Here is a 12,067-nt window from a genome sequence, read left to right as displayed (position 1 = left end):
AATATTTCCTTGCTCAGAAGCCCCACCTATGCATCTTCTAAGGGAAAGTTGAAGGAACCGCATGAAGTCTTACTTATAACCGTGGCTTTGCTCCAGTGTTAAAAAGAATGCTATTCAGGTATCCTCCACTGAGAACATCTTCTTGTTGACCTAAGGAACGCAGGGGAAGAAAAATATCCTTCTCATTCAGCTACATCTTCTCCTAAAACTATCCAATCTGGGAACTTGTGAGTGTACAAGCCACAAATAGGACCTGGATCCTCATTCATCATCCTCTTGGTTAGCCTTCAAGAGGAGAGAGGCCATCACTTGGTGTTCTTGTGGTCTAGACTAACCCCTCTCACTGTCCATCTTACCAGGTATTCTAGGGAGTCTTTTTTCTCTGCTCTTTTTTTTACTATCACACTACTGTCTCTGTGATGCACAGACGTGGTCCAAATTTGACTTGACTTTATCCATATCCTCTGGTACCAACTCAGAGAATTCATTGCTTTCATAGACTCTAGCATTAAGTCCTGAAATTACAGTGTGAACAGTGACCATTATAAATTCATGGAAATTCTGAAATGGGAACCTGTTGGAATAACTGATGTGCACAGCCCTCACCTCCAAGTTGAAGGTTTCCTCGTGCCTGGCTCCCATGAAACCAGACTATGACTGTGCCACTTCTGTATGGGTTGACACAGAAGGGGAGAAATTTCCATTTAGTACCAGAGATATCCAAGGAAGATTGTCTTCAATCTGTTTTGTTTAAATATGTTTATTTTTATTTATTTATTTGGCTGTCCTGGGTCTTAGTTGTGGCACTCAAGGTTTTCAATCTTTGTTTTGTGGTATGGTGGATTTTTAGTTGTGGTATGAGAACACTTAGTTGAGGCATGTAGGATCTAGTTACCTGACCAAGGTTTGAACCTTGGCTGCCTGCATTGGGAGTGCAACATCTCAGCCATTGGCCCACTAGGGAAGTTCATCTGCAGTCTTCAGAATTTCTAAGGTGGTATGGACTTTAGAAACAATCTAAAGTTTTCCAAGTTTTTTTTTAAATAAGAAGTGCAAGTGACTTATTCATGAACTTACAGTGACAGAGAAACGTTCTGTGCTATCATCAACTCTCACAATACTTGTATTAATCATTCAATGTGCATCATGCACTATCAGCCAGATGGTTGGTCAATATCTTTATTGCTTACTAACTATGCCTGTGAGGCTTCCTGTGGTTTGAACTCTGTTGCTTTCATAACTGGAACAGCACTTCTCAGTGCCCTGGAGACTATTTCCACTCCTTTCGTTTCCTTCTTCAGTCTGAATAATGTCTTTTCTCTTCTCCTTCCTTTCTAGGTTTGATTCTCTACACTCTTCCTTCTCACCTTCTCCACCTTATCCAACAGATTATTGCCCTGAGTTGGGCAGGGTTGATGAGATCTGACATGGCTAGGCTGCCCCTGCTACATGAACTGTCCTTGGTCAGTCCTAAAGCTTTATTCATAACACCTCATCCCCAGCCATGCTGAGACTCATAGCACACTGGAACATTCTTTTCTGTTCTTGTCCCACTGAAGGGACTCTCTAATGCTCCATGGAAGTTGGCAACAAAACCAGAGTCACTGTGTTTGTTCTTCAAGGACTATCCAACAACCCTCACATCCAGATAGTACTATTTGTAACTTTCCTGGTGATTTACCTCCTGATCCTCACAGTGAACCTGCTGATGCTGCTGGTGATCAGGACTGATGCCCACCTCCACGCCCCCATGTACTTCTTCCTCAGTCAGCTTTCCTTCCTGGATGCTTTCTATTCCTCAGTCATTGTGCCTAAGCTGCTAGAGAACCTGCTTTCTAAGCAGAAGACTATATCCCTCCTTGAGTGTTTCACCCAGATCTCCTTGGTTATATTTTCAGGGGGCACTGAAACCTGCCTCCTTTCAGTCATGGCCTATGACCGGTACCAGGCTGTGTGCCACCCGCTGCTGTATGTGGTGACCATGAACAAGAAGATATGTATTGGCCTGGTGGGAGCCTCCTGGGCCATAGGAATGGGGACTGGCCTACTTAACACCATTCTCCTGGCTCAGCAGGATTTCTGTGGCCCCAACCTCATCCGCAATTTTGCCTGCGAGTTTCCTCCAGTGCTCCTGTTGGCCTGTTCTGACCCCTACGTGACCATTGCCTCCATCCTGACCACCATGGTGGTCCTTGGCCTTGGCACCTTTGTCCTAGTGCTGGTTTCTTACACTCATATCATCATGACAGCCTTGGGGATCGACTCTGCCTCAGGTCAGAAGAAGATCTTCTCTACCTGCTCATCTCATGTTCTTGTGGTCACCATCTTTTACGGTTCAGGAATTTTCAGGTATGTCATTGTTATACCTCGGGAATGTAAATGCAGGATATTTCTCACTCTAAGATAATCTTGAACTACAGAACAAAACATTGCAAAGTAGCAGAAAAAGAGTTGTACTGGAATTCAGAAGTCCTGGGTCCTATTTATGGCTCGTTTGTGAACTCGATGTGTGAATTATAAAACATCCATTTTCTTTCTGAGAGTTGAGTTTTTACACATCTAAGCTCAACTTTAATATGTATTACATCACAAAAGAAATATTATTAACTTCATTTTCCAATTAGAAACCTGAGTTTCAGAAGTAACCTGGTACTTTATCAAAGTTGCCGGAACAACTAGGAATCAAATCAAAATATAAACCAAGTCTCACCGACTTGAAACCTCAACCCCTTTTCTACCAAGGTTCTCTCAAGCATAAACAGCTGTAGCTAATGTATAATCCCAGGAAACAAAGTAACTAATGGCCTGTGCTCTCTCCAAGTGAACTAGAGATGGATTTGCACAAGTCACTCTATACTTTCCTCATCTGGTTGTTACTTGGAGGGAACTCAGGAGTGGGAAAGAATAAGGAATGATCTAGAAGAGTTCACTTGAGCCTGAGAGCAAATCTCTCCAGCTATCTTTGTCTCAGTTTCCTCATTTGCCATAAAGGTGTAATAAAATTACTCCCACCCACATCACAGAAATGTTTGGAGGAATAAACTAAAAGATAAAAAATAAGAATAAAATGAGTATATTTTTAACTTAGCATGCAAAACCCACAAGGACCATTCCAATGAAAATAGCACAATTCCAAAAAAAAAAAAAAATTTGTGCTTCTTTGGGAAATACTCCTTGTGACACTTAAGTACACTAAAAATTTTAATATTACTATTTTGAATTCATATCTCATGCTGGACACATATTTATCTTTCATTTTATTTGCATAGCTTGGATTATTTTCTAAGCCAAAGACAAACGTGCTTAAAAGGACAAGTGATTGTTCCACTAAGCATTAGAATAATAATGTGCTGTGATTCAGGGGTATTTCTCAGAGTCATAAATGTTAGAAAAATGATATCATTATTGGACTAGCATTTAGTTTTGTAAGGAACAATCATCACAAGATTGGAACATGCATATATAGGGAAAAGAAGAGGGAAAAAAAATTCTCTTATTATCATCATAACTATTAAAGTAAGTCACTTTGAAAACTGTGAAGTGCTATAGAAATACCTGACATTTTCTTTAGTTCTAGTCTAACCTGTACCATTTGATATCCTGAAGAGCTTCCTTTTCCTTTGGAAACTCCTCTAACATTTTGCATAATATCACTCATGTATGGAAGCATTTGAAGGCAAAAATAACTGACTTCTCACTAATAATACAGCCATTTCTAGACGCTTCTACCAATGATAGTTGACTCAGCTCTGAGGACCCTCTTGGCCAGTCTGGGATGGGATGGATTGTGGCTGGCAATGGCATTGTGGCCACTGTCCTGAGCTCGATTTATTCCTTTGTGCAATTCCCTTCAAGGTACATGACTCCAGCTTCCGGCTCAGCCCTGGAGCAAGTGCTATCCATGCAGTACAGTGTGGTGACCCCACTACTGAACCCCCTTATCTACAGTCTGAAGAACCAGGAGGTGAAGGCAGCTCTTAGGAGGATGCTGACCAGGAAGCCCAGGCTTAGCTTCTAAGCCAGCCTCTACTGCCTCCTCATAATCGAAGAAAAAGTCAAGAGAAGGAAGAGGAGATATAAAGAGCTTCACTTTTAAGCTATCTCAGCATGAATTCTTCTCCACAACAGACGTCTTAGTTCCTCTGACCCCTGTGCCCTCATCCGGTCAAGCAAAATGGGGAAACCTCCACAGAACTGATGGCACTCCTCCACAGATGACCCAGTCACCACACAGGAAAATCTTCTCAAAACCCATACAGAGGAATTCTCAAAAAACTAAAAATAGAACCACCCTATGTCCCAGCAATTCCACTTCTGGAAACATGTTCAAAGGATATGAAAATACTAACTTAAAAAGATATCTACACACTCATGTTCATAGCAGCATTATTTACAATAGTCAACATATGGAAAAGAATCTAGGTTTTCTTAATGGGTAAATGGATAAAGAAGGCATGGAAAAGCAACTGAATATTATCCAGCCATAAAAATGAGGAAATTCTACCATTTGTGACAACATGGATGGACACTGAAGGCATTATACTCAGTGAAATAAGTCAAAGAAACACAAACACTATATGATCTCACATGCAGAACCTAGGGAAAAACCAAACTCATAGATAATAACCATGTAGTTGTCAGGAGTGGAGGGTAGGAAGAAAGGGAACTGGAGGAAGGTGATAAAAAAGTACAAATTTTCAGTGTAAGGTAAGTACTAGGGATGTAATGTACAACATAATGACTAACACCACTGAATGATACATTTTGGGGGCTCCAAAATCACTGCAGATGGTGATTGCAGCCATGAAATTAAAAGACGCTTACTTCTTGGAAGGAAAGTTATGACCAACCTAGATAGTATATTAAAAATCAGAGACATTACTTTGCCAACAAAGGTCCGTCTAGTCAAGGCTATGGTTTTTCCACTGGTCATGTATGGATGTGAGAGGTGAACTGTGAAGAAAGCTGAGAGTCGAAGAATTGATGCTTTTGTACTGTGGTGTTGGAGAAGACTCTTGAGAGTCCCTTGGACTGCAAGGAAAGTCAGCCAGTCCATCCTAAAGGAGATCAGTCCTGGGTGTTCATTGGAAGGACTGATGTTGAAGCTGAAACTCCAATACTTTGGCCACCTCATGCGAAGAGTTGACTCATTGGAAAAGACCCTGATGCTGGGAGGGATTGGGGGTAGGAGGAGAAGGGGATGACAGAGGATGAGATGGCTGGATGGCATCACCGACTCGATGGACATGAGTTTGAGTAAACTCTGGGAGTTGGTGATGGACAGGGAGGCCTGGCGTGCTGCAATTCATGGGGTCGCAAAGAGTCGGACACAGTTGAGCGACTGAACTGAACTAATGATACATAGAAAATATGTTAAGAGAGTAAATCCTAAGAGTGCTCATCACAAAGAAAAAAATTTTTTGTCTTTTTTTTTGCTTTTGCTTTTCTGTTTTTTATATATTTATTTTTAGGACATGATGGACTTTTTAGGAATAGAAGAGTTATATTTGAGTACCAGTGAGGACTGTAGCCCAGGAGACAGCTCTCAGATAACTCTGGGAAATTGGTCAGTTGAATCTTTTTTTTTTTAATAGTAATATAACTTATCAGAGCACAGAACATACATCAAACATGACAGGGGTATGTATATTCCTTCAAGTTTCCAAAAGAGAGAAGTTTAGTAAAGATAGGGTGAGACAGCATGATGGTCATGTCTGGAAATAGAAACTTATCTTTCAGGGAATGTTAATATGGATGTCAAAAGGAGGGAGATTTTTATCCCTGTCTTCATAACAGACATTCTTTGCCTTAAATATTGAAGCAGATATGCTGTGTATGACTGACAGGCTCACCACATAAAATTCAGGCTGAACAGTATATTATATTAGTCCAAATGACTTCCCCAAAACTCAATGTGTGAAAATTCTCTCCATCAGAGGGAATTTTCAGGTTTTCCCAGTTTGGAGTTTTGTGATGACGGATATCAACCGAACCTATTGCAATACTCATTTGTATATGTATATAAGAACATCCTGCTATATACATTGAAACTATACAGACTTATACAGTAATGTATGTCAATTATCTCTCCATGAAACAGGGAGTCGGGAGAGTAAAGATTATCTTCACAGATCCCCAGCTGTTTCCACAGCTATTGCTTTTCCCTCTCATTTCCTGCCTATTCAGCCCCTCCCTTTTGACTCAGCCTCACTCCTTTATTTTGTCTATACACAAAGTGGAAATCTGACCACTAGAAAATTTACAACTTGATTTTGGGAGAATTCCATCTTAGTACTGAGAGCCAGCTCCTCCTTTGTTCCCATACCAAAAACTCCCTGCCAAAACCTACAGCTCCAGAGAAACTTGGTTTTAGAAAAGGCAGAGGAACCAGAGATCAAATCACCAACATCTGCTGGATCATCGAAAAAGTAAGAGAGTTTCAGAAAAGCATCTATTTCTGCTTTATTGACTATGCCAAAGTCTTTGACTGTGTGGATCACAATAAATGGGAAAATTCTGAAAGAGATGGGAATACCAGACCACCTGACCTGCCTCTTGAGAAAAGTTTATGCAAGTCAGGAAGCAACAATTAGATCTGGACATGGAACAACAGACTGGTTCCAAATAGGGAAATGAGTACATCAAGGCTGTATATTGTAATCCTACTTATTTAACTTATATGCAGAGTACATCATGAGAAATGCTGGGCTCAATGAAGCACAAGCTGTTACCAAGATTGCTGGGAGAAATATCAATAATCTCAGATATGCAGATGACACTAACCTTATGACAGAAAGTGAAGAAGAACTAAAGAGTCTCTTGATGAAAGTGAAAGAGGAGAATGAAAAAGTTGGGTTAAAACTCAATATTCAGAAAACTAAGATCATGACATCCGGTCCCATCACTTCATGGGAAATAGATGGGGAAACAGTGGAAACAGTGGCTGACTATGTTTTTTGGGCTCCAGAATCACTGTGTATGGTGATTGCAGCCATGAAATTAAGAGTCTTACTCCTTGGAAGGAAAGTTATGACCAACCTAGACAGCATATTAAAAAGCAGAGACATTACTTTGTCAACAAAGGTCCATCTAGTCAAGGCTATGGTTTTTCCAGTGGTCATGTATGGATGTGAGAGGTGGGCTGTGAAGAAAGCTGAGGGCCGAAGAATTGATGCTTTTGAACTATGGTGTTGGAGAAGACTCTTGAGAGTCCCTTGGACTGCAAGGAGATCCAACCAGTCCATCCTAAAGGAGATCAGTCCTGGGTGTTCATTGGAAGGACTGATGTTGAAGCTGAAACTCCAATATTTTGGTCACCTGATGCAAAAAGCTGACTCATTTGAAAAGACCCTCTTCTTGGGAAAGATTGAAGGCAGGAGAAGGAGGGGATGACAGAGGATGAGATGATTAGATGGCATCACGGACTCAATGGACATGAGTTTGTGTTAACACCGGGAGTTGGTGATGGACAGAGAGGCCTGGCATGCTGCGGTTCACGGGACCGCAAAGAGTCGGACATGACTGAGCAACTGAACTGAAATGAACTGAAAGTAGAACATTGAAAACAGTAAATCCTCGATAACTATTTGTTGATTATGGAGTGAATGAAGGAATGAATGGTGGATCAGTCTGAGGAGTCCTTTCTCTTGTATGATCTTAGGATATAGAAGGGACTATCTACCTGTAAGCCTTGGAATATAGCAGACAAAGGTGTGATATTTAGCAATCAGAGAAACACATGGCATAAAAGGTCTTATAGAGTTCTGTCTCATCACAGTCATTTTAAACAAGGAACTAATATCGAGAAAGTTAATGTACACTGGAGTTGAAGTTTTTAAAATAAACAAATTTACCTAAATAAATAAAATTTTTAAATGAAGTGTAAGTCTTGAGAGCAAAACCATATCTAAGCCTTCCGTATTCCCAGTGTCTAATAGGTCCTGTTACTTAATTGGCTAACAATTAGTGTGCAAAAAATAATAATAATAAGAGAGAAGGAACATATGAAAAGAAACATTTAATTTTGTTTAGTAAAACTGCTGCCTTCACGACAATACAGATGTCAGAGGAAAGTAGCATGGAGGAGAGATCGGGATAGAAAAAAAGAAAAAGAGTCCATATTTTGAGACATCATCCTGGGTATTCTTCCCAAAAGCTCGCTGAAACCTGTGCATTATGACAACTCCTGACTTGAATCTCTCCACCACCCACCTGAGCCTGGACTACTTCAGATCCTTGACTGGTTCAAGACCTCTTTCACGCTTACAGGAAGGAGAAGTAGTTGGGGAGAGCAGAACAAGTGTTATGCTTCCACCCCATCTCCCCTTCAGCTCCAAAGAGAGTTCTCAGAAAGACAACAGCAACTGTTCCATCCACATACTGACAGGTCAACATCAGCCAAGACCACTTCCATGCCAGCTCCCTGAATTCTATCTGTTCTTGATCCTTTGACCCTCAGGCTAAGATCCCCTCCTCAGTTGTCAGGTTCCTTCATCAAAGCCCTCTGAAAATCATGGCCTCATATGTAGTACACTCACAGGGGAAATTTCCAAGATGAGGATATTTCTCTGTAGATGAAGGCCAAGGATGTAGAGCCAAGCAAAACAGTCCCAGCTTCAGCTGCATTTCTGCTCTGACCATTTGGAGAAACTTATGCTTTACATTTTCCAGAGCATATGCCTTCTTGAGGCTGAAACTGAGGCAAAGTTAAGTAGATGTGTGAGATCAGTGGGAGGAATGGCCATTCAATCCTGCCTTCACATACAACCCAACCACATACAGGGATTATTCCTACAACCCTGTCAACTTGGAGGAAAGTCCTTTACCCCATGATTAGGGAGGGAAATGTATACAGTACCCTCTGGGCGATGTGTCACATTATGTTCAAATTCAGACTAAAATCATAGGATAAATACCAAGTTATTTCTTGAGGCTTAGTTTTCATTAAGTATAGGAGAGAGATGTCCTGCCCACCATTTGCCTGGCCCTTTATGTCCCTAAACAGGCTATGGGACCTTCATTAGGGAGCTGCTGGGCTCTGAGACAAGAGGAATATGGTCTAAATACCAAAAACTCGAGTGTGTATATAGGGTAAGAAGAGGGAATTAGAAAATGTAACTTGGCTAATACAGAAATGGGCAATTTAAATGGAACTTTGGAATACTTTGTTTTGGAATGTCAAAGCAGGAAGAGATCTCAGAAAAATCACTAGACCAAAACCTTCATTTAATAATGAGGAAACTGAGCCACAGAGGCAGAGATGACTTGCCCAGCTTTGGACCATCAGTGAGAAGCAGAAACAGATTTAGAACTCAGATCTCCTGATTACCCTTCTTTCACATTTTTCATAATCAAATTAGAATAAAGGAAACATCCTCCTTAATGATCAACCAAGAAGTAGGAGTAATGAAATCGAGTCCCAACAACAAGGTCCCAGGGGTCCAGATTCTTCCATTGCTCAGCTCTCCTCCTCTATTGTTTTCAGAAAGAGTTCCTCTCACAGCAATTTGTGAAAGGTATTTTTTTACCTCAGAGGTAAGGAAATAACTCAAACCCCCTTCAAGTCACTCATTTCAAATACTTTGAGCTCCTGCCCTGGCTGTCCTTTTCGCATCACACATCTTTACTTGTCAGAATCCCACACCAATACTTCAAAGCAAGCTTAAATGTCACTCCTCTCATGAATCTTTCCTTGAGCACTTTTCCCCACAGCTCCCCCACCAAATATAAATTATCTTTCCTCTTAAGAACACTTAGGGCACATTTCTAATCTCTCTCATGATACTTGTGACACTATAGCTTGCATTTTAATTAATTCTTAATGTTTATCTTATCTTTCTTACTATTCCTTGAGGAAAGAGATGGTTTCAGCCAACTTTAGATTCCCTCCATCTAAGGTGATGATGGAATTCCAGCTGAGCTATCTCAAATCCTAAAAGATGATGCTGTTAAAGTGCTGCACTCAATATGTCAGCAAATATGGAAAACTCAGCAGTCACCACAGGATTAGAAAAGGTCAGCTTTCACTCCAATCGCAATGAAGGGCAATGCCAAAGAATGTTCAAATTACTGTAAAATTTTGCTCATTCCACATGCTAGTAAGGTTATGCTCAAAATTCTTCAAGCTAGATTTCAGCAGTACGTGAACTGAGAACTTCCAGATGTACCAGCTGGTTTAGAAAAGGCAGAGGAAGCAGAGATCAAGTGGTCAACATTCACTGAATCATGAGAAAGCAAAGGGATTCCAGAAAATCATCTACTTCTGCTTCATTGACTATGCTAAAGCCTTTGACTGTGTGGATCACAACAAACTATGGGAAATTCTTAATGAGATGGGAATACCAGATCACCTTACCAGTCTCCTGAGAAACCTGTATGGAGGTCACGAAGCAATAGTTAGAACCAGACATGGAACAATAGACTGGTTAAAAATTGGGAAAGGAGTACATCAAGTCTATATATTGTTACCTTGCTTATTTAACTTCTTTGCAGAGTACATCATATGAAATGCTGGGCTGGGTGAATCACAAACTGGGATCCAGATTGCCAGAAGAAATATCAACAATCTCAGATATGCATATGATATCACTCTAATGGCAGAAAATGAAGAGGAACCAAATAGTTTGTTGATGGAGTAAAAGAGGAGAGTGAAAATACTGTCTTAAAACTCAACACTCAAAAGACTAAGATCATTTGTCCCATCACTTCATGGCAAACAGATGGGGAAAAAGTGGAAGCAATGAAAGGTTTTATTTTATTGGGCTCCAAAATCACTGCAAACAATGACTGCAACCATGAAATTAAAAATTACTTGCCAACCTAGATGTCCATCAACAAAGAAGCTGTGGTACATGTATACAATGGAATACTGCTCAGCTATAAAAAGGAATGATGCACATGAGTCAGTTCTAATGAGATGGATGAACCTATAGCCTATTACACAGAGTGAAGTGAGTCAGAAAGAGAAATATAAATATTATATACTGACACATATAAATATACGGAATCTAAAAATATGGCACTGATGAATTTATTTTCAGGATAGCAATGGAAAAATAGACATAGAGAACAGACCTATGGATGTGGGGGGAAGGGAGGAGGGAGAAGATGAGATGAATGGGGAGAGTAACATGGAAACTTACAATACCATATGTAAAATAGATAGCCAATAAGAATTAACTGTGTGACTCAGGGAAGTCAAACAAGGACTCTGTGACAGGCTGAAGGGACAGGTGGGGAGATGGGAAGGAGGTTCAAGAGGGAGGGGCCATGGGTGTGCCTATGGGTGATTCTTGTTGATATATGACAGAAAACCACAAAATTCTGTAAAGCAATTATCCTTCAATTAAAAAAAATTTTTGAAAAGTGGCTTCCTCCTTGGAAGGAAAGTTATGACAAACATAGACAGTATGTTAAAAAGCAGAAACATTACTTTCTGTCATCAAAGATCCATATATTCAAAGCTATGGTTCTTCCAGTAGTCATATATGGATATGATAGTTGGACCATAAAGAAACCTGAGCATTGAAAAATTGATGCTTTTTAATTGTGGTGCTGGAGAAGATTCCTGAGAGTCCCTTGAACTGCAAGGAGATCAAACCAGTCAATCCCAAAGGAAACCAACCCTGAATATTCATTGGAAGGACTGATACTGAAGCTGAAACTCCAATCCTTTGGCCACCTGATGTGAAGAGCCAACTCATTGGAAAAGACCCTGATGCTGGGAAAGATTGAAACCAAAAGGAGAAGGGGGCAGTGAAGGACGAGATGGTTAGACAGCATCACCAACTCAATGGACATGAATTTGAGCAAACATCGGGAGACAGTGGAACAGAGGGGCCTGGCATGCTGCAATCCATGGGGTCACAAAGAGTTAGATACTTCATAGCAATTGAACAACAACACTGGATCTATTTGTCACCTCCACTGTATTATCATAAGAGATTTGATAATATTATCATAAGGATCATACCTGAATATCCTGGGGATTTTCCCTACTTTCTTCAATTTAAGTCTGAATTTTGCAATAAAGAGTTCATGATCTCAACCACAGTTAGCTCTAGGTCTT

General features: G+C 40.4%; 1 protein-coding gene across 1 annotated transcript; it reads left to right on the top strand.

Moving 5' to 3' along the window:
- The first annotated feature begins 1,576 nt into the window (after nt 1–1,576).
- On the top strand, nt 1,577–4,018 carry LOC136167542 (olfactory receptor 8S1-like). Its single transcript, XM_065935067.1, has 2 exons — nt 1,577–2,349; nt 3,856–4,018. The coding sequence occupies exons 1-2, from the start codon at nt 1,577–1,579 to the stop codon at nt 4,016–4,018; spliced, it is 936 nt and encodes a 311-aa protein (XP_065791139.1).
- Nucleotides 4,019–12,067: the final 8,049 nt, after the last annotated feature.

Source organism: Muntiacus reevesi, chromosome 4 (genome assembly GCF_963930625.1).
Source record: "Muntiacus reevesi chromosome 4, mMunRee1.1, whole genome shotgun sequence".
NCBI classification, from domain to species: Eukaryota; Metazoa; Chordata; class Mammalia; order Artiodactyla; family Cervidae; genus Muntiacus; species Muntiacus reevesi.
This window is presented reverse-complemented; position numbering and strand designations above follow the sequence as displayed.

What these genes read in the sequence shown, in the direction of transcription:
- LOC136167542 (XM_065935067.1), top strand. Translation starts at nt 1,577, where the DNA reads ATGGAAGTTGGCAACAAAACCAGAGTCACTGTGTTTGTTCTTCAAGGA. An exon ending in TACGGTTCAGGAATTTTCAG is followed by an intron (nt 2,350 to 3,855) that starts GTATGTCATTGT and finishes ATTCCCTTCAAG; the next exon opens with GTACATGACTCCAGCTTCCG.